General features: G+C 50.8%; 1 protein-coding gene across 1 annotated transcript in view; it reads right to left on the reverse strand.

Annotated features, from left to right (window-relative positions):
• The window catches only part of LOC119953684 (dynein heavy chain 17, axonemal-like), an 821,504-nt gene that overhangs the window by 789,515 nt on the left and 11,472 nt on the right, over nucleotides 1–20,517 (reverse strand). Inside the window, 1 exon segment of the mRNA XM_038778213.1 lies at nucleotides 13,436–13,869. Coding sequence (XP_038634141.1) covers nucleotides 13,436–13,801 — 366 coding nt within the window. The 5' untranslated portion in view covers nucleotides 13,802–13,869.

Raw genomic sequence — 20,517 nt, forward strand, 5'->3', positions numbered from 1 at the left:
TTGGTAAATGTGTATGCCCCAAATTGGGATGATGTAGGTTTTGAGGGGGTTGCTGGCAGCAATCCCGGAATTGACCACGTACCAGTTGATCATGGGAGGAGATTTTAACCGTGTTCTGGAACCGAGGGTGGATAGATCGACCCCAAGTCGATGGGTAGGGCATGAACTGCGAGGGAGCTGGGGGGGTTTATGGAGAAAATGGGTATGGTGGATCAATGGCGCTTTCAGAACCCAGGGGGTAGGAAGTATTCCTTCTTTCCACACATCTATAAGGTGTATTCGAAAATTGATTACTTTGTAGTGAGTCGGGAGATTTTGGTTGGGGTGGAGGGGGCAGAGTATGCGGGGATAGTTATCTCGGACCATGCACTCCACTGGCTGGATAGTCGGTTCAGTACTGGACGAGAGCAGAGGTCGGGGTGGAGGTTTGACTCGGGGTTGTTGGTGGATGATGGTTTTTGTGATAAGGTGCGGTTGGCAATTAGGGATTAAGTGGGGTTCAATCAGAATGGGGAGGTGTCGGCGGACATTTTTTGGGAAGCACTGAAGGCAGTGGTCCGGGGAGAAATTATCTCATTTACGGTTCGTGTGAATAAGGGAAGGAGGGCGGAACATGACTATCTAGTGAACGAGATAGTGGAGGTGGATAGGGAATATTCGAGGGTGCCCACCGTGGAGGGATTGGCGAGGTGGAAAAAGCTGCAGGGGCAATTTGACAGGCTGACAACGGGGAGAGCGGTAGGCCAACTGTGTAGGGCAAGAGCGGTGCAATACGAGTATGGGGAGAAGGTGAGCCGCATGCTGGCCCACCAGCTGCGGAGGCAGGCTGTGTCCAGGGAAATATTGAAGATCTGGACTGGAGCTGGGGATGTGGTGTCAGAACCAAGGAAGATAAATGAGGCATTTAGAGAGTATTAACAGGGACTTTATGAGGCAGACCCAAGAGGAGAGGAGGGGCACATGGGGTGGTTTCTGGACGAGCTGGAATTTCCCCTGGTGGAGAAAGCAAAGAGGCAGGCATTGGAGGAGCCCCTGAGGCTGAGGGAGGTGCTGGATAGTGATGAGACCATCAATTCACGCGACATGTGGTTAGATGTGAACATTGGTTTTAATCGTCTTACAACAGAGCCTGCCTGTGTCGAGATGAACTCGAGATGAACTGGCAGCAGGCTCACAGCACTTATCTTTATACTTCTGGTTGGGGGAGGAGCCATGGGCAGAGCCATGGGCGGAGCCAAGGGTGGTGCCCCGTACAAACTCCTCATCTCCCCCATGGGCAGGGCCGCGGGATTACACACAATCCGGTATAGAGTACAGGCTCAATACATGTTGTAAAATACAGTGTGAATTACTGAGGTTTATAATTCACCACGTTCACCCCCTGTGAAAAAAATCAAGTTCGGCGGGAGTGATGGGTCTACAAATTGAGTCTGTCCGGTGGCCGAGTTGTCCTTTGTGATCGGCGGAGCACCGGAGTTGCAGCCTCTTCTGGTGGCTGGACGATAACGGTTGGTTGGGGTACGATGCGGACTCCGGGGGTGATTCTGTCCGAGCTTCGTACCCGACTGGTTCGACTGGTGACGGGGAGCGCTGGACGCTTGTGGGCGTGGATGCGCGGAACATGGGTAGCGAACCAGTAGGTGCGGGGGCGTGGGGCACGGCGAGTTTAGTGGGGTGTAGTGTGAGGGGTACCTCGGCGGTGGTAGTGGTGGGATTAGATCCTGCAGGCGCTAGGTCCCAGAGGGATACAGTGTCCTGACGGCCATCAGGGTACTCTATGAAGGTGTATTGGGGGTTTGAGTGGAGTAGGAGCACTCTTTCTACGAGTGGGTTAGTTTTGTGTGCCCTGACGTGCTTCCGGAGGAGTACTGGGCCCGGTGTCTTCAATCATGCTTGTAGTGAAGCCCCCGTGGTAGTGCACCTGGAAAAAACAAAGAGCTACTCGTGAGGGGTCTGGTTGTGGCCGTACATAGGAGGGACCTAATAGCATGGAGCGCATCGGGGAGGACATCCTGCCAATGGGAGGTCGGGAGCTTCCTGGACCGGAGGGTCAGTAGGACGGTCTGCTAGACCGTCGCATTCTCCCTCTCCACCTGCCCGTTCCCCCTGAGGTTATAGCTGGTAGTCCTGCTCGAGGCGATGCCCTTGTCGAGCAGGTACTGATGCAGCTCGTCGCTTATGAAGGACGAACCCCTGTCGCTGTGTACGTAGCTGGGGAAACCAAACAGAGTGAAGATGCTATGCAGGGCCCTAATGACTGTGTGGGAGGTCATATCAGGGCACAGGATAGCAAAGGGGAAGCGGGAGAACTCGTCGATGGCACTCAGGAAGTACACATTCCGATTAGTCGAGGGGAGTGGCCCTTTGAAATCGATAGCGAGGCGTTCAAAGGGCCGAGAAGCCTTGACCAGGTGGGCCCTGTCTGGTCTATAGAAGTGCACTCCGCACAGATCGGGCAATCCCTGGTGATGGCTTTTACCTCAGTGGAGAAAGGCAGTGATGAGACCATCAATTCACGCGACACGTGGTTAGAAGTGAACAGTGGTTTTAATCGTCTTACAACAGAGAATGCCTGTGATGAGATGAACTCTAGATGAACTGGCAGGCAGGCTCCGACTGCCAAGCTTTATACAACCAGTGGGGGTGGAGGAGTCATGGGCAGAGCCAAGGGTGGAGCCCAGTACAAACTTCCGTACATTCCCAGTACACCTCCCCCTCGGGGCAGAGCCGCGCAACAGCTCGTGTGCCGAGTTTACAGAGGCATGGTACAGTATGTGTGATAACAGTGTGAATTATGCTATTATGATTCACCATATTCACACCCTGTAAAAAAATCAAGTCCGGCGGGGGTGATGGTTTACAGATTGAGCCTGTCCGGTGGTCGCGTTGTCCATTGTGATCGGCGGAGCACCGGGGTTGCAGTCTTTTCTGGTGGCTGGATGATCACGGTCGGTTGGGGTACTATGGCGGACTCCGGGGGTGATTCTGTCCAAGCTTCGTACCTGTCTGGTTCGACTGGGGAGTGGGGCCGCTGGGAGCTTGCGGGTGCGGGCGCGCGGAATATGTGTAGCGAACTGGTAGGCGCGGGGGCGTGGGGCGCTGCGAGTTGGGTGGGATGTAGTGTGAGGGGTACCTCGGCAGTGGTAGTGGTGGGGTTTGATCCTGCAGGCGCTAGGTCCCGGAGGGATACAGTGTCCTGACAGTGTCAGGGAACTCTATGAAGGCGTATTGGGGGTTCGAGTGTAGTAGGAGCACTTTTTCCACAAGCGGGTCAGTTTTGTGTGCCCTCATGTGCTTCCTGAGGAGCACTGGGCCCGGTGTCTTCAACCATGCCGGGAGCGAAACCCCCGTGGTAGTGACCCTGGAAAAGATAAAGAGCCGCTCGTGAGGGGTCTGATTGGTGGCGGTACACAAGAGGGACCTAATAGCGTGGAGCGCGTCTGGGAGGACTTCTTGCCAATGGGAGATCGGGAGATTCCTGGACCGGAGGGTCAGTAGGACGGTCTTCCAGACCGTCGCATTCTCCCTCTCCACCTGCCCGTCCTCCCTGGGGTTATAGCTGGTAGTCCTGCTCGAGGCGATGCCCTTGTCGAGCAGGTACTGACGCAGCTCGTCGCTCATGAAGGTTGAACCCGGTTGCTATGTACATAGCTGGGGAAACCAAACAGGGTGAAGATACTATGTAGGGCCCTGATGACTGTGTGGGAGGTCATGTCGGGGCACGGGATGGCAAAAGGGAATCGGGAGAACTCGTCGATGACATTTAGGAAGTACACATTCCGGTTAGTCGAGGGGAGTGGCCCTTTGAAATCGATAGCGAGGCGTTCAAAGGGCCGAGAAGCCTTGATCAGGTGGGCCCTGTCTGGTCTGTAGAAGTGCGGTTTACACTCCGCACAGATCGGGCAATCCCTGGTGACGGCTTTTACCTCCTCGGTGGAGAAAGGCAGATTACGGGCTTTAATGTAGTGGGCGAGCCGGGTGACCCCCGGGTGGCAGAGGTCATTATGGATGGCTTTTAAGCAGTCTCTCTGCGGACTGGCGCACGTGCCGCGGGACAGGGCATCTGGGGGCTCGTTGAGCTTCCCCGGTTGATACATAATATCATATTTGTAGGTGGAGAGCTCGATCCTCCACCTCAGAATTTTATCATTTTTAATCTTGCCCCTTTGCGAGTGGTCAAACATGAAGGCAACCTATCTTTGGTCGGTGGTGAGGGTCAACCTTCTACCTGCGAGGTAGTGCCTCCAGTGACGAATAGCCTCACAATGGCTTGTGCTTCCTTTTCGACCGAGGAGTGTCGAAGTTCTGAAGCGGAGAGGGTTCGGGAGAAAAATGCTACTGGTCTCCCTGCCTGATTTAATGTGGCTGAAAGAACTACCTCAGAGGCATCGCTGGAAAGGGACGGATTCATCCACCGCCCGCATGGCCGCTTTGGCGATGTCCTCCTTGATGCAGCTGAAGGCCTGACGGTGTGGCCGGAAACGAGGTGAGGCTACGAAACGAGACCTCCATAGTTGTAGCGAGTTCAACAGTTTCTTCTAAATTTTGAGCCCCTTTCTCCAGCAGTCGCTGGCACATGTAATTCGATCTAAGGCCTGCAACAAAGACATCGCGGACAGCAAGTTCTCTATGTTCAGCAGCATTTACTGCCTGGTAATTACAGTCCCGGGATAAGGCTTTTAAGTCTCTTAGAAATTCTTCTAGCGATTCTGTGGGGCGCTGGCGGCGAGTACTGTACCCGTGGATTTTAACGGTCATCATCTGGGTGTACAAAGCTCTCGGTGCTCCGGGAGTCGAAGAGGCACGGTGTACTGTACCCGTGGAGGTGTTTCGGACGCGACTGGTCCAACGTAACCGCGCTGCGTTGCGGGTAGTCGGCGGCTCGATCAGCTGTGCTGGAGTGGCCCCGTGATGAATGCCCGCTGAAGTCGCAGTCTTCGATTTGAGTTTCTGAGTTTGGAGAGGATGGAGCCCAAGATGGCCACCCCCGTGGATTGCTCATGGCGGGCGGCGAGGAAGATGGCGTCCAAGATGGCGGCCCCCATGAGTCGCACGTGGTCGGCCGTGTGGTGGGTGTTTGCCAAGATGGTGGCCCCCATGGGTCGCACATGGCGGTTGGGGGCGGAGTCAGAGTACAGGCCGCAGCATTACGGGGTCTGCGGGCCTGCGAGCTCGGGGAGCGAGTGCTCTGGGATGCGAGAGAGTTTGGGGCAGGAGTTTTCTTCGCCAGGCATGCCCGGGCATAGTGTCCTTTGCAACCGCTGCAGGTCGCGTTGCGGGCCGGGCAGTGCTGCCGCGGGTGCTGGTGCTGTCCACAAAAGTGGCACGCTGGTGCAGTATAGTGGCTGAGTGGCCGCATGGCACAGGCCTGGGGCAATCACTGGTCGGGGGCCCATGACGGGGTCGCGGGGTCCGCAGGGAATGAGGTGAGGTTGGGGAACGAGACCTCCATAGTAGTGGCGAGTTCTACAGTGTCTTCTAAGTTTTGGGCCCCCTTCTTAAGCAACCGCTGGTGCACGTAGTTGGACCTGAGGCCTGTAACGAATACATCTCGGACAGTGAGTTCCCTGAGTTCAGCAGCAGTTACAGCTTGATAATTACAGTTCCGGGATATAGCTTTTAAATCGCGCAGGAATTCTTCTAGCGATTCTGTGGGGCGCTGGTGGCGAGTCGTAAAAACGTGGCGCGCGTAGACCTCATTTACGGGCCTCACGTACATTCTGTCGAGCAGGGCCAGGGCCTCCGTATATGAGTTGGTACATTTAAGTTGAGTAGAGATACGATGGCTCACCCTTGCGTGCAGTAGGCTGAGTTTCTGCTCCTCTGTACTTTCTGTAGTGCTTGCTTCAGCCAGGTAGGCCTTGAAACATCTGAACCAGTGTGATCCTGTGGGTCGAGTTCCAGTCGATCAGGTTTGAGGGCTGATTCCATAGTCGTTTGTTACTGTTTCTTAAGACGATTAAATTGATGAGACCGTCAATTCAAGCGACACGTGGTTAGAAGTGAACAGTGGTTTTAATCGTCTTACAACAGAGCCTGCCTGTGACAAGATGAACTCGGGATGAACTGGCAGCAGGCTCACAGCACTGATCTTTATACATCCGGTCGGGGGAGGAGCCATGGGCAGAGCCAAGGGTGGACCCCGTTCAAACTCATCTCCCCCTATGGGCAGGGCCGCGCGATTACACACAATCCAGTACAGAGTACAGGCTCAATACATGTGGTACAATACATTGTGAATTACTGAGGTTTATAATTCACCACAGATAGTATCAGGGGTATGATGTCGGGGAAGGCCCCTGGGCCGGATGGGTACCCAGCAGAATTTTATTAGGAATTTGTGGCGGACCTGGCACCACATCTGTTGTGGGCATTTAATGAAGCGCTGGAGAAGGGGGAGTTGCCGGAGACGATGAAGCAGGCAGTAATCACACTAATCCCAAAAAAGGGAAGGATCCGGTGGAATGTGGGTCATATAGACCTATATCACTATTCAACACGGACGTGAAATGGCTAAGTTGTTGGCAGGGAGGATGGAGGATTGTGAACCGGGGGTGGTTGCAGATCAAACAGGCTTTGTGAAGGGCAGGCAGCTCGCGAGTAATATAAAACGGCTGTTGAATTTGGTGATGATTCCGTCGAGAGCTCTGGTACCAGAGGTGGTGGTGTCTATGGACGCGGAGAAAGCATTTGATTAGGTTGAGTGGCGGTATATGTTGGAAGTTTTGGGAAGGTTTGAGTTTGGGCTGAGATTTGTGGCATGGGTGCGGTTGCTGTATGTGGCTCCAAGAACGAGGGTGAGGACAAATTGTATGAGTTCACGAAGTTTTGACTTACACAGGTGTACGAGGCAGGGATGCCAGCTGCGGTTTGCGCTGGCCATAGAGCCATTGGCGTAGGCTCTCAGGGGGGGCGGCAGAGTGGCAGGGGATGAGGGGACAGAGGGAGCATCGGGTGTCGCTCTATGCCGATGACCTCTTGCTGTATGTTTTGGATCCGTTGGCGAGTATGGGAAGGATTATGGGCCTGTTGGGAAGGTTTGGAGGGTTCTCGGGATACAAGCGGAATGTAGGGAAAAGCGAGGTGTCCCTGGTGAATGAGCTGGTACAGCGGGCTAATTTAGGGGAGATGCCATTCATGGTAGCGAGGGATAGGTTTAGGTACTTGGGGATTCAGGTAGCGAGGGAATGGATGGGGTTCCATAAGTAGAACTTAACGAAGCTGGTGGCGGAGGCCAGGGAGGATCTTAAGAGGTGGGATACACTGCACTTAGCGTTGGCGGGGAGGGTCCAAGTGGTGAAAATGAATATTCTGCTGAGGTTATTTACCTTTCAGGCTCTCCTGATCTTTATATCAAAGGCCTTTTTTAGGAAAGTGGACACAATCATCTCTGACTTTGTATGGGGGGGGGGGGAAGGTGCCGAGGATGAGGAGGATCCTGCTACAGAGGTAGATGCAGCAGGGGGGTGGTTGGCATTGCCAAACTTGCTTCATTATTATTGGGCGGCGAATGTGGACAAGGTGCGGCGGTGGTGGGAAGGAGAAGGGGTATAGTGGGTCAGGATGGATGAGGAATCTTGTAAGGAGTCTAGTATGAGGGCTATGGTGACAGCAGCATTGCCAATGGCTCCGTGTAGGAATTCAGGGAACCCAGTGGTGCAGTCCACAGTGAAGATATGGAATCAGCTGAGGAGGCACTTTAGGGTGGAAGGGATGTCGGTGCTAACGCCACTGTGCGAGAATCATGGGTTTGAGAGGGGGGATGGATAGTGTATACAGGAGATGGAGGGGAGTGGGGCTGGTCAAGGTGAGGGATTTGTATTGGAGGAAGGGTTCGCCAGTCTGTAGGAGCTAAGGGAGAGGGTAGAGCTGCCGAGGGGTAGTGAGTTCAGGTATCTACAGGTTAGGGACTTTGCACAAAAGGTCTGGAAGGTGTTCCCGTGATTGCCGGGATACACCCTGCTGGAGCTATTGTTGCTTCCGGATGTGGAAGGGGAGGGAAGTATTGGAGATATATTTAAGTGGCTGAGGGAGCAGGGAAGCGAGTGAGTGGTGAAGATCAAGGAGAAATGGGAAGTGGAGTTGGGAATGGAGATCAATTGGGGAGCATGGAGTGAGGCACTGCGAAGGGTAAACAGGACCTCATCTTGTGCAAGGATGAGTCTGGTACAGTTTAAGATGGTGCACAGGGTGCATATGACTCGGGCGAGAATGAGTGGGTTCTTTCAGGGAGTAGCAGATGAGTGTGAGAGGTGTGGGCGGGGGTCAGCGAATCATGCGCACATGTTTTGAGGTTGTGAAAAACTGGGAAGATTCTGGGCGGAAATGTTCGCGGTCTTAGCCAGGATAGTGGAGGAGGGAGTGGACCCGGACCCTTTGGTTGCAATATTTGGGGTTTCAAAGCCGGGGCGCATGGAGAGGAGGAAGGCCGATGTCCTGATCTTCGCTTCTCTGATTGCACGGCGACAAATTTTGCTGGAGTGGCGGTCGGCATCACCACCGGGGGTAGCAGCATGGTTGGGTGACCTGTATGACTTCCTGCGGTTAGAGAAGATAAAGTATGAGTTATGAGTTAAGGGGCTCAGCAAGGGAGTTTGAGAAAAGGTGGGGAATGTTTATGACCGTGTTTGAGGAGCTGTTCGGTGCTGGGGGGGGGGGGGGGGGGTGAAAAAGGAGAAAAATCTGTACAAACTGTATAGTTGATTGTTGGGAAGAATGTTTCCCGGGGTGTTTATTTGCTGTAACCTACTTTGATACAAGTTTGAATAAAATGTGTTTTAAAAAAAAGGCTGTCCATAACCCGATAAGCCTGGGGCAAGCCCAGAATTTGTGGTCGTGGTTGGCCAGGTCTCCCTAGCACCGTTCACACTTGTCCTCCACCTCCGGGAAGAACCTGCTCATTGGGGTCTTGTTATGTGTCCTCTGCGTACTACTTTAAACTGTTTGAATGGGGGGAATTGTTAAAACCAAGTTCTGAACATACTGTAACGGTGGGAAAGTCAAATAAAGAATGAGCTGGGTTGTGCATGAAATGCAAGCCTGTACTGTTCTGAGTCAAGGTCAGTTTATAAGTTTGCAGTTTGCCGGTGATAAAAGTGAAATGTTACACCAGACTTTCAGGATCCAGAATGCAAATGTGTAAGTTAGATATCAATGTGAGTGCTGGTATGGAGCACCATTCAGAAGTCACAATTCAAAACTTGTAAGCCACTAGGGGGCAGAGAGGGGGACGGTACCAGAGCACACAGGTAAAATGCTCTTGATGCATGTTCTTAGATCCATCCCTTCACTCTCTCTCTTTGTTCTCTTTCCATTGTTCTCTTTCTTTTGCCCGGCTGGGCTTTTGTTTGTATTTGAAAGTGTACTAACCACGTTTTTGCAATAAACTCAATCTCAAACCACCACCGGACTCCGATCCTACAATGAGGCTTAGCCTCGTGCAGGATATAATAATCTTTATTATTGTCACAAGTAGGCTTACATTAACACTGCAATGCAGTTACTGTGAAAATCCCTTAGTGGCCACACTCCAGCGCCTGTTCGGGTACACTGAGGGCTAATTCAGAATGTCCAATTCACCCAACAGCACGTCTTTCGTGACTTGTGGGAGGAAACTGGAGCACCCGGAGGAAATCCATGCAGATAAGGGGAGAATGTGCAGACTTTGCACAGACAGTGACCCAAAAGGTGTGGTCCAGCACACAGCACTCAAGACCTAGTTAGTATAGGTACTTCTTGGTTCCTGTCCAAAACAGGTTTGAACTCCTTCCAGACAACAGTTATCACTTCACTCCAGAGTCCCCACTATACTTCCATCCCCGATTCTTCCTCCCATTTCTGCCTTGTTCTCTGCAGTAGTGAGCACATCCTTCCTAAAAGTCGTCTGAATATGTCCCCACAATTCCCTCTTTCCACACTGTCCGCGTCTAGTAGATCCTCCAACATTGTATCGCTCAGGGCTCTAGGGTACCTCGTTGTCTCCTTGCAGAGAAAGTTTTTGACATGTGCCATGCGAGCGTCCCTTTAAAAAATGTTTTGTCTTATCAAAGGCTTCAGTGATGTCATTGTGTGGGTGGAGCTGGGCTGAGGCTCTTGGTTTTACTTTCTGAACTGGGACCTGTTGTGTGGTTCTGCGTTTTTCTGCTGTTGTTTTCACATTTGCCTGCTGGAGTCAGACAGACAAGGAGCTTGGAGTCTCTCTCACTATCTATCGCTCTGCATTTTAAAAGTTGTCTCCAGATTACGTGATAACTTAAAAGTGATAATTGTTTTCTGGAAGGAATTCAAACCTGTTTTGGACAGGAAACAAGAAGTACCTATACTAGGTCTTGAGTGCTATGTGCTGGACCACAACTTTTGAAAAGGATTTTCTGGTTTATGGGATCTTATCAAATTGGGACAGCTTAAATGGGGAATGTATTAAGGGTTATATATAGAGTGCTGTAGCTGTGTGGAGTGTTTATGTTTCTAGTTGATAAAAATGCTTACTGTGCGTGTTTATAAAAATGTTAACTAAATCCGTAGAATAAACTTTGTTTTTGATTAAAAGTGCTTAAGGCTTCTGTTGAATAACACATGAAAGGTAGGCCCTTGTGCTCCCCGTAACCAAAATTAATAAACAGTTGTAGGTCAGATGAACTCCATGATATACCTTGGAGTTTTCTAAACCCTGGCCCACAACACTTGTAAATGTCGGAGTTCCTGTCCGTTCGTTGGTTTCAGTCTCTCCGTCAGCTCTTCTAAGGTTGCAAGTCTGTCCCTGATTGCTAGCGTCCCCCGTCCTGTTTCTACCTCTCTAGCATGGTTGGTGGGAACCTGTGGTTGCCGCAGATGGGGGCCATGGTGGACACCTCGATTAAACAGAAGTGTTGTCTCATATAGTTCCAGGTTCTTCTTGTTGCTATTACCACTGGGCTGGATGTGTGTTTTGCCGGCGGGGATGGGACCACTTTCATTGTGAGGGCATGGAGGGTTGATCCAGTGCAGGTGGACTCCTCCATCCTCACCCATTCCATGTTTGGTTCCCTCACTCACTCGGCCGTGACTGCCTATAAAAACTAGGAGGAGTAGGCCATCTGGCCCTTCGAGCCTGCTCCGCCATTCAATGAGATCATGGCTGATGTTTTGTGGACTCAGCTCCACTTTCACACCTGAACACCATAACCCTTCATTCCTTTATTCCTCAAAAACATTATCTATCTTTACCTTCAAAACATTTAATGAAGGAGCCTCAACTGCTTCACTGGGCAGGGAATTCCATAGACACACAACCCTTTGGGTGAAGAGGTTCCTCCTAAGCTCAGTTCTAAATCTATCTCCTCTTATTTTGAGGCTATGCCTCCAAATTCTGCTTTCACCCGCCAGTGGAAACAACCTGCCTACATCTAACCCATCTATTCCCTTCAGAATTTTATGCTTCTATAAGATCCCCCTCGCATCCTTCTAAATTCCAACGAATATAGTCCCAGTCTACTGAACCTCTCCTCGTAATCCAGCGCCCTCAGTTTTAGGATTAACCTAGTGAATCTCCTCTGCACACCCTCCAGCTCCAGTACGTCCTTTCTCAGGTAAGGAGACCAAAACTGAACACAATACTCCAGGTGTGGCCTCACTAACGCCTTATACAGCGCAGCATAACCTCCCTAGTCTTAAACTCAATCCCTCTAGCAATGAAGGACAAAATTCCATTCACCTTCTTAATCACCTAGTGCCCAGTGATAGTATTGCAAGTTTTGGACAGCCAGGCCACCCATGCTTCTTCTCCTCTGCAGTGTTGTCCGGGGGATTCTTGGACTTTCTCTGCCCCCCTCACCCCACCTACACACACATACGGCATAATCATTTTGGCTATTTTTTGGAAAAAGACCTTGGGATGAAGATCGATATGGATCCAAACAGTAAGAACCACCTTGGCAGCACCATCATCTTGATCATCTGCACCCTCCCCGCTAGGGAAAGTGGGAGTGCATCCCATCTCTGCAGGTCATTTTTTACTTCCTCCGCCAGACTGGTCAGATTCCACTTGTGGATCCAGAATTTGTTTTGGGCTATTTCAAATGGGAGACCCTCCAGCCTCCACCGTTTGGGTTCACTGGGAATACCTCACTTTTGATAATGTTGGGGTTGTAGCCCAAGAATGCCCCAAATTCTTCCAGGAGCGTCATGATTTCTTTCATGTCGTTCTGCGGATCATCCACATAGAGGGAGACTCTGTGCTCTCTGCCTCCTCTTCGGATACTGACAAACAACAGAGGCCCCATCACCGATCCTAGTGGAACTTGTCATAACCTTCCATTCAGAAAAGCACCCTACTACTGCTACCCTCTATTTTCTGTGACAATTGGAATATTGGGAACAGATAGTGAAATTGTGTAAGATTACATCAGGAGAGTGGGGAATTGTCACACACGATAAACACCTGTCCCTGTCACTTTCTTCCACAATGCAGGCCAATCTCCGAACCATTGGCCCATATCTCCAGGTATCCCTCCCCCATAGCATTCACCCACCCTCTGGCTGTGGACATGTCCCCCAAGCTGTGTCCCATCATCTGGGTACTCAAATGTTGGGTGCTGCGTGTGTGGTGTTGCCTCCCGCAGTGTTCAAGCAGTGTCCAGGCATCAAGGTGTGATTAGGATGCTAGGCAATTACTCCCACATGCTACATGGCCCATCCACCCACAAGAATCCACTTGGATCGTGTGCAGTGCTCACTTAACTACCATTTCCAATTTCGAATCTGGGACCCTGGAGCTGTGAAGCAATTGTGCTAACCACAATGCTACCAAGCTGCCCCTTTGGGTCACTAGTGTATCCGTGTGGAGTTTGCACATTCGCTCCGTGTTTGCATGGGTATCACCCCCACAACCCGAAAGATGTGCAGGTTAGGTGGACCGGCCACTCTAAATGGCCACCCTTGATTGGAAAAAAATAATTTGGTACTCTACATTTAGAAAAAAAATTAAAAATAATAAACTAGCTGTTGTAATTCAACAGGTAAAATATTTTCCCAATGAGAAAACTACTTATAACAAACAAATTTCAAAACCGTTCTGGTAGCTAATTCAAATTTCCCTCTGGGATTTGGGTTGCACAATAATTAGCATTGTGGCATCACAGCACCAGTGTCCCAGGTTCGATTCCCGCTTGGGTCACTGTCTGTGGGAGTCTGCACGTTATCCCCGTGTCTGCATGTGTTTCCTCTGGGTGCTCCGGATTCTTCCCACATGTCCCGAAAGACGTGCTGTTAGGTGAATTGAACATTCTGAATTCTCTCTGTGTTCCCGAACAGGCGCCAGAATGTGGCGATTAGGGGCTATCCACGGTAACTTCACTGCATTGTTAATGTAAGCCTACTTGTGACAAAAGATTATTAAAAAACTTGACAATTACCATCTGCCATGCCATAATAGTATTGGTCATCTTTCCTCACTCACCTCTTCAAGCACTGTTAATAATTGCTCAACCGGTGAATTGCTCATATCACCAATTAATAGTGTATCTTTAATGTTGTCATTCGTGATGCGCACCATTTTCTTTTTCACAAAATATACTCCCTTAGTTTTAACTGAGGTAGGAAATCCCAAATTTGCAGCTAATTGTCCTGCATTGTTCATATAGATTACAAGAATCATTATATCGTCAGTATTGAAGAAGTCCAGAACAAGTTGTCTGTTTTCTTCTGTTGTAGAAAACTTTGTCCATTTATCTGGTTTTACACTGAAATACATCAGAATTAAGGTTTGTAAAAAAGCCATTCGTGGATCATCTTCTTTCTCATGAGCTCCTTCTTCCTCATCCATTGTCTACCTCAAAGCTGTTTTACCAAATCAAAATGGTGGTCTCGAAGTCAAGAGTATTTTCGACTTTCCTACAAAATAATGGTAGTGTCAGTCTTTTAGGCATTAAAAATGTTAAAACTGCAATCAAGTCGAGACTTCCTGTCTACAATGCATTACTATCTGTAATCACATTTTTGTCAATCTACTGTCAATAATTTCCATTGTAAAATTCTCCTTTCATATTTATGAATTAAAATTATATATATATATTTTTAATGTACGATAACCATACTTTCACCGAGGTCACTGTCATATCTTAGTGTTGTATTGAAGGATACACACAGAAGGAAATCATTCGCTCATTGTGTCTGTTCCAACTCTTTGAAAGAGACAGTCAGAGTTATTACAGCGAAGCACGGTAGCATTGTGGATAGCACAATCGCTTCACAGCTCCAGGGTCCCAGGTTCGATTCTGGCTTGGGTCACTGTCTGTGCGGAATCTGCACATCCTCCCTGTGTGGGTTTCCTCTGGGTGCTCCGGTTTCCTCCCACAGTCCAAAGATGTGCAGGTTATGTGGATTGGCCATGATAAATTGCCCTTAGTGTCCAAAATTGCCCTTAGTGTTGGGTGGGGTTACTGGGTTATGGGGATAGGGTGGAGGTGTTAGACTTGGGTAGGGTGCTCTTTCCAGGAGCCGGTGCAGACTCGATGGGCCAAATGGCCTCCTTCTGCACTGTAAATTCTATGTAAGTGGGCATTTGCCCCTTGAGTCCATACTGGCTTTCTTTCAAGCAACTGGAACAGTCCTATTCTCCAGATAGCCCTGAAAATCACATGCCCATCTAATTTCCTTTTGATCAAATGGCTCTGCATTGTAGAGAACAAGTTTCAAGCCATTGGGCGGAATTCTCCATTTCTGAGACTAAGGGTGGGACTCTCTGTTGCCTGACGCCGATATCGTAATCGGCGATTGGGCGGAGAATCCCTTTGATGCCAAAATCAGGGGCAGCGCCTGTTTTTGGATGCTCCGCTCCCTCCAAAACGGCACCATTGGGGAGTACACCATACAAAGTTGGGACTGCCTCAGGCCATCACCTGAAGACCCTCCCCAAATGCATTGCTCCCGATGGGCCGACTTCCTAACGGCGCAGTACACGTGTGCTCAGAGTTTTTGTCAACCTCGCGTGGCGCTGCGGACTGTTTCCAGCGCCGCCACAGACGGGGGGGGGGGGGGGGGGGGGGGGGGTGGCGAGGCGGCAAGACGGAAGGACACTATCTGCAGGTCGGGTCCGCGCGGCATGTTGTACGGCGTGACCACTGCAGATTGTCGCCGTTGTTATGGGCCAGTGTTTAGAAAACTTCAAAGTATATCATGGAGTTCACCTGACCTTGAACTGTTTATTGTATTTGGCTAGGGTGGGCACAAGAGACTGCCTTTCAGGTGTTATTCAACAGAGTTCTGAGGCACTTTTATCAAAAAAGCTTTATTCGGCGAATTTAGTTAACATTTGTATAAACACACACAGTAAGAACTATTATCAACTCTAACCATAAAGACCCCATACAGCTACAGTGACTATGCATAACCCTTCATGAATTCCCCCTTAACTGTTCCAATTCAATAACAAAATTCAAATAAAACAAGAAACCCCTTTTCAAGGGTCGAGCGAGGGAACCGTGGTTTACCAAAGAAGTGGAATCTCTTGTTAAGAGGAAGAAGGAGGCCTATGTGAAGATGAGGCGTGAAGTTTCAGTTGGGGCGCTTGATATTTACAAGGAAGCGAGGAAGGATCTAAAGAGAGAGCTGAGACGAGCAAGGAGGGGACATGAGAAGTCTTTGGCAGGTAGGATCAAGGAAAACCCAAAAGCTTTCTATAGGTATGTCAGGAATAAAAGAATGACTAGGGTAAGAGTAGGGCCAGTCAAGGACAGTGGTGGGAAGTTGTGTGTGGAGGCTGAGGAGATAAGCGAGATACTAAATGAATACTTTTCGTCAGTATTCACTCAAGAAAAAGATAATATTGTGGAGGAGAATGCTGAGACCCAGGCTATTAGAATAGATAGCATTGAGGTGCGTAGGGAAGAAGTGTTGGCAATTCTGGACAAGGTGAAAATAGATAAGTCCCCGGGGCCGGATGGGATTTATCCTAGGATTCTCTGGGAAGCCAGGGAAGAGATTGCTGAGCCTTTGGCTTTGATTTTTAGGTCATCATTGGCTACAGGAATAGTGCCAGAGGACTGGAGGATAGCAAATGTGGTCCCTTTGTTCAAGAAGGGGAGTAGAGATAACCCCGGTAACTATAGGCCGGTGAGCCTAACGTCTGTGGTGGGTAAAGTCTTGGAGAGGATTATAAAAGATACGATTTATAATCATCTAGATAGGAATAATATGATTAGGGACAGTCAGCATGGTTTTGTGAAGGGTAGGTCATGCCTCACAAACCTTATCGAGTTCTTTGAGAAGGTGACTGAACAGGTAGACGAGGGTAGAGCAGTTGATGTGGTGTATATGGATTTCAGTAAAGCGTTTGATAAGGTTCCCCACGGTCGTCTATTGCAGAAAATACGGAGGCTGGGGATTGAGGGTGATTTAGAGATGTGGATCAGAAATTGGCTAGTTGAAAGAAGACAGAGAGTGGTAGTTGATGGGAAATGTTCAGAATGGAGTTCAGTTACGAGTGGCGTACCACAAGGATCTGTTCTGGGGCCGTTGCTGTTTGTCATTTTTATAAATGACCTAGAGGAGGGCGCAGAAGGATGGGTGAGTAAATTTGCAGACGACACTAAAGTCGGTGGAGTTGTAGACAGTGCGGAAGGATGTTGCAGGTTACAGAGGGACATAGATAAGATGCAGAGCTGGGCTGAGAGGTGGCAAATGGAGTTTAATGTGGAGAAGTGTGAGGTGATTCACTTTGGAAAGAATAACAGAAATGCGGAATATTTGGCTAATGGTAAAATTCTTGGTAGTGTGGATGAGCAGAGGGATCTCGGTGTCCATGTACATAGATCCCTGAAAGTTGCCACCCAGGTTGATAGGGTTGTGAAGAAGGCCTATGGTGTGTTGGCCTTTATTGGTAGAGGGATTGAGTTCCGGAGCCATGAGGTCATGTTGCAGTTGTACAAAACTCTAGTACGGCCGCATTTGGAGTATTGCGTACAGTTCTGGTCGCCTCATTATAGGAAGGACGTGGAAGCTTTGGAACGGGTGCAGAGGAGATTTACCAGGATGTTGCCTGGTATGGAGGGAAAATCTTATGAGGAAAGGCTGATGGACTTGAGGTTGTTTTCGTTAGAGAGAAGAAGGTTAAGAGGTGACTTAATAGAGGCATACAAAATGATCAGAGGGTTAGATAGGGTGGACAGCGAGAGCCTTCTCCCGCGGATGGAGGTGGCTAGCACGAGGGGACATAGCCTTAAATTGAGGGGTAATAGATATAGGACAGAGGTCAGAGGTGGGTTTTTTACGCAAAGAGTGGTGAGGCCGTGGAATGCCCTACCTGCAACAGTAGTGAACATGCCAACATTGAGGGCATTTAAAAATTTATTGGATAAGCATATGGATGATAAGGGCATAGTGTAGGTTAGATGGCCTTTAGATTTTTTCCATGTCGGTGCAACATCGAGGGCCGAAGGGCCTGTACTGCGCTGTATCGTTCTATGTTCTAAGGTCCAGCACATGGCATTCTTACTGGTATAACACTTGTTATTGATACACTGTTCCCCTTTTCAAACAGCAGGTTTGATTTCCTTCCAAAAAGCAATTGTCTCTTTTTAGTTACCAAGTAGTCTGGAAACAGCTTTTAAAATGAAGATTGAGATATACTACCTGTGCAGTTAACAGAGCCATAGCCCAGCTCCACCAACACAATGACATCGCTGAAGCCACGTGAGAAGACAAAACCATTCCTTAAAGAGACACTCCCATAACACTGTGCACATACGCAGCCATGGGCCCTGCCATTCTCCGGCCGTTTTTGGCGTGGGAGCCATGGCTGCTCGCCCCTCACCAGTCCTGGAATCGGCAAGGGTTCGGCACCAATTTTGGCGTCGTAAAGCGCCACTGCTTCCATGCCAGCGTCGGCACTTAGCCGCAAAATTGAAGATTCCAATCCTAAGTGTTGACGTTAATGGAGAATGCCACACCTATACCGATTCCGCTACTATTAATGGGCTAGCACCGGCGCCATATGGAACACAATCAATTCTAATGAAAAACCATCCCGAGACCATGATTGACACTCAGGAGGCTGACAAGTTGCAGCCACACATAAATGATTCTCCCATACACACATCCCAACCAACATGATGGCTGGAAGGAGAGCGGCCCTCCCAAGCTTCACCAATGCCAAGCTGGAGACCCTCCTGGACACAGTGGAGGAGAGATGACCCTATTCCCCGGCCCGGGAATGTGGCTGCCAGGCGCCGCTGTCCATCGTGCCCGAGTGCAGGTGGACAAGGGAGTCAGCACCGTGGGCAATGTCATCCGGACTGGCATGCAGTGCCGCAAAAAACTTCACGACCTCCTCAGGGCAGCCAGGGTGAGTAGGCAACACTGTGTCCCTGGCACTGGCCCCGCCCCCAAAACACCCGTAACCCATCCTTCCTCCCCCTGGGGGACAGCGGAATCCCCACCCTGCTCCATATGCCAGCCCCCATACCAACCACCATGGCCGGGTGCCCTGACCACAGAGGCCGTCAGCTACCCACACCCTGGGTTGCATGCGTCAGACCGTCTAACACTGTTGTTGTGTGTGTCCCCCCACCCCTTAGGAGAAGACCAGGCACAGCTGCTGGGCCAAGGTAAGACCAGAGGGGGACCACCAGATCTGTAGCCCCTCACCATGGCCGAGCTGAGGGCCCTGGACTAGGCCGGTAACTCAGAGGAAAGTAAGGTGACCGAGACGGAGTACAGCCACAGGTGAGGAAGTGAGATCCTGCTGAGTTGTGTTTTCCCATGACATGTGTCTCAATACCCCTCCCTCATCCTCACCTCACACCAGGAACTGCGCAGCACCTCGGATTCCCCCCCCCCCCCCTCTTCTCCCTGATGCATCTGGTGGATCGCGTGCAGAACAGGCCGGCACCATGCCACCTCGGACACCTGGGCAGCGGCTGGCCCATCCAGGTCCAGTCCCCCAGAAGACGCATGCCAATGGGGACCCTTGTCGCAGGGCAGAAGTCACAGCAGCCACGCCTGCTGTACCGAGTGGGGAACCTAGACGTTGCATTAGGGCCAGTAAGGCCTGAAAGATAGATACCAGTTAAGTTGTCAAGGGTGAAGGGCACAGTTTAGTCATAGGTGCTTGGGCACAGATCTGTAAATGTTTTTCGCAAGAAACACCTCTTACCACTGCTACAACCTCTGCTCTTTGATTGGTGTGGGGGTGGGCTGGGCTGGGGGAGGGGGGGGGAAGAGAATTGGCGGCCCAACCCCGCCCCCGCGACGCTCCCTCCCACACCTGTCCTCCACCACCGCCACCCCAGAGAGTCGATGGGACCATGCAATGGAATGGCCAGCTCGCATGCTGGGATGACCTAAGTGGATAGTGCAACTGTGGGCAGGAGTTAGATGCTGTCATGCGATGCAGAGCACCAGGGCTCATCGCCAAGTGGGTTGTCATCACCCTCCATCCCATGGCCCAAACTTACTGCTACTGCCAACCCAGGGCCCGCACCCCATAGTGCTGCAGGCAGGCGGGGGCAGTAGTGAGGGGGTGTGGAGTTCGGATGTGGTGTCCATGCCCCTGACCAGCAGCACCCCCCCTCCTAGTCGGAGAACCTGGGGGCGATCAGAGCCACGTATGCGCGTTGGCCCTGGTGCACATATTGTGCGGCTTCCCGTGCCTGCCTCCGCCCCATGTCCTGGCCACCCTCCCCGTAGCCCCGTCAGACGAGGCCTGCCGTTCCTCCACCTCCTCCAGCACATCGCCCCTCTGCTGTGTGATTTTGTGAAAGATGCAGAAGACCGCCACCCTCTCAGCATCATACTGGAGGGCCCTCCAGAAAGATCCAGTCATTTGAACTGCATTTTCAGGAGACCAAAGCACCACTCGATCACACTCCTGGTCGCTGCATGGGCGCTTTTGTAACAGGTCACCGCAACGGTCTGTGACCTCTGGATAAGTGTCATCAGCCTCGACCACAGCAGATAACCCCAGCGGATAACCCCTCCAGCTCCTCAGATGGGAGCACCATTTTGAAAAGGTGCTCCAATCTTGAAGTGAGCCTGAGGGTCCGCCTCAGCCCCCATCAACGGCCAATGCTAGCCTCCACAGACATGAGCAATACCCCTCCTGAGTGAAAACACCCGCCAAAGGATCGCTCAGGGCCTGCCTTTTCAGGCCACCCACCCGTCTTTCAGGGCTCCCCTTCATCCACTCAACATTAGCCCCTTCATACCCCTCACTTTTATGGACATGGCCCCCCCCTCAGTCCCCAACCCTAAGCAGTGTCAACCTGGCACTGCCGCTAGCACCCTAAGTGCCAACCGGGCACCCTAGCAGTGTCTGGTGATACTGACAGGGTGCCAGTTGGCACTGCCAGGGTGACCATTTGCTGGGGGAGTGCCAGTGTACTGCCCAGCCCTTTTCTCAACCACATGGGGGGTTCCAATGGTCTCCTACACCTCCAAGTGTCCATCACGAATGGTCGACACAGTGTTAATCAACGCCTCGTTGAGGACTCGCCAGTGCAGCTGTTGGCTCCCAGGCATGGCTGAAAGTGGCATCAAGGTGGT

This window comes from Scyliorhinus canicula, chromosome 18 (assembly GCF_902713615.1).
Source record: "Scyliorhinus canicula chromosome 18, sScyCan1.1, whole genome shotgun sequence".
NCBI lineage: Eukaryota > Metazoa > Chordata > Chondrichthyes > Carcharhiniformes > Scyliorhinidae > Scyliorhinus > Scyliorhinus canicula.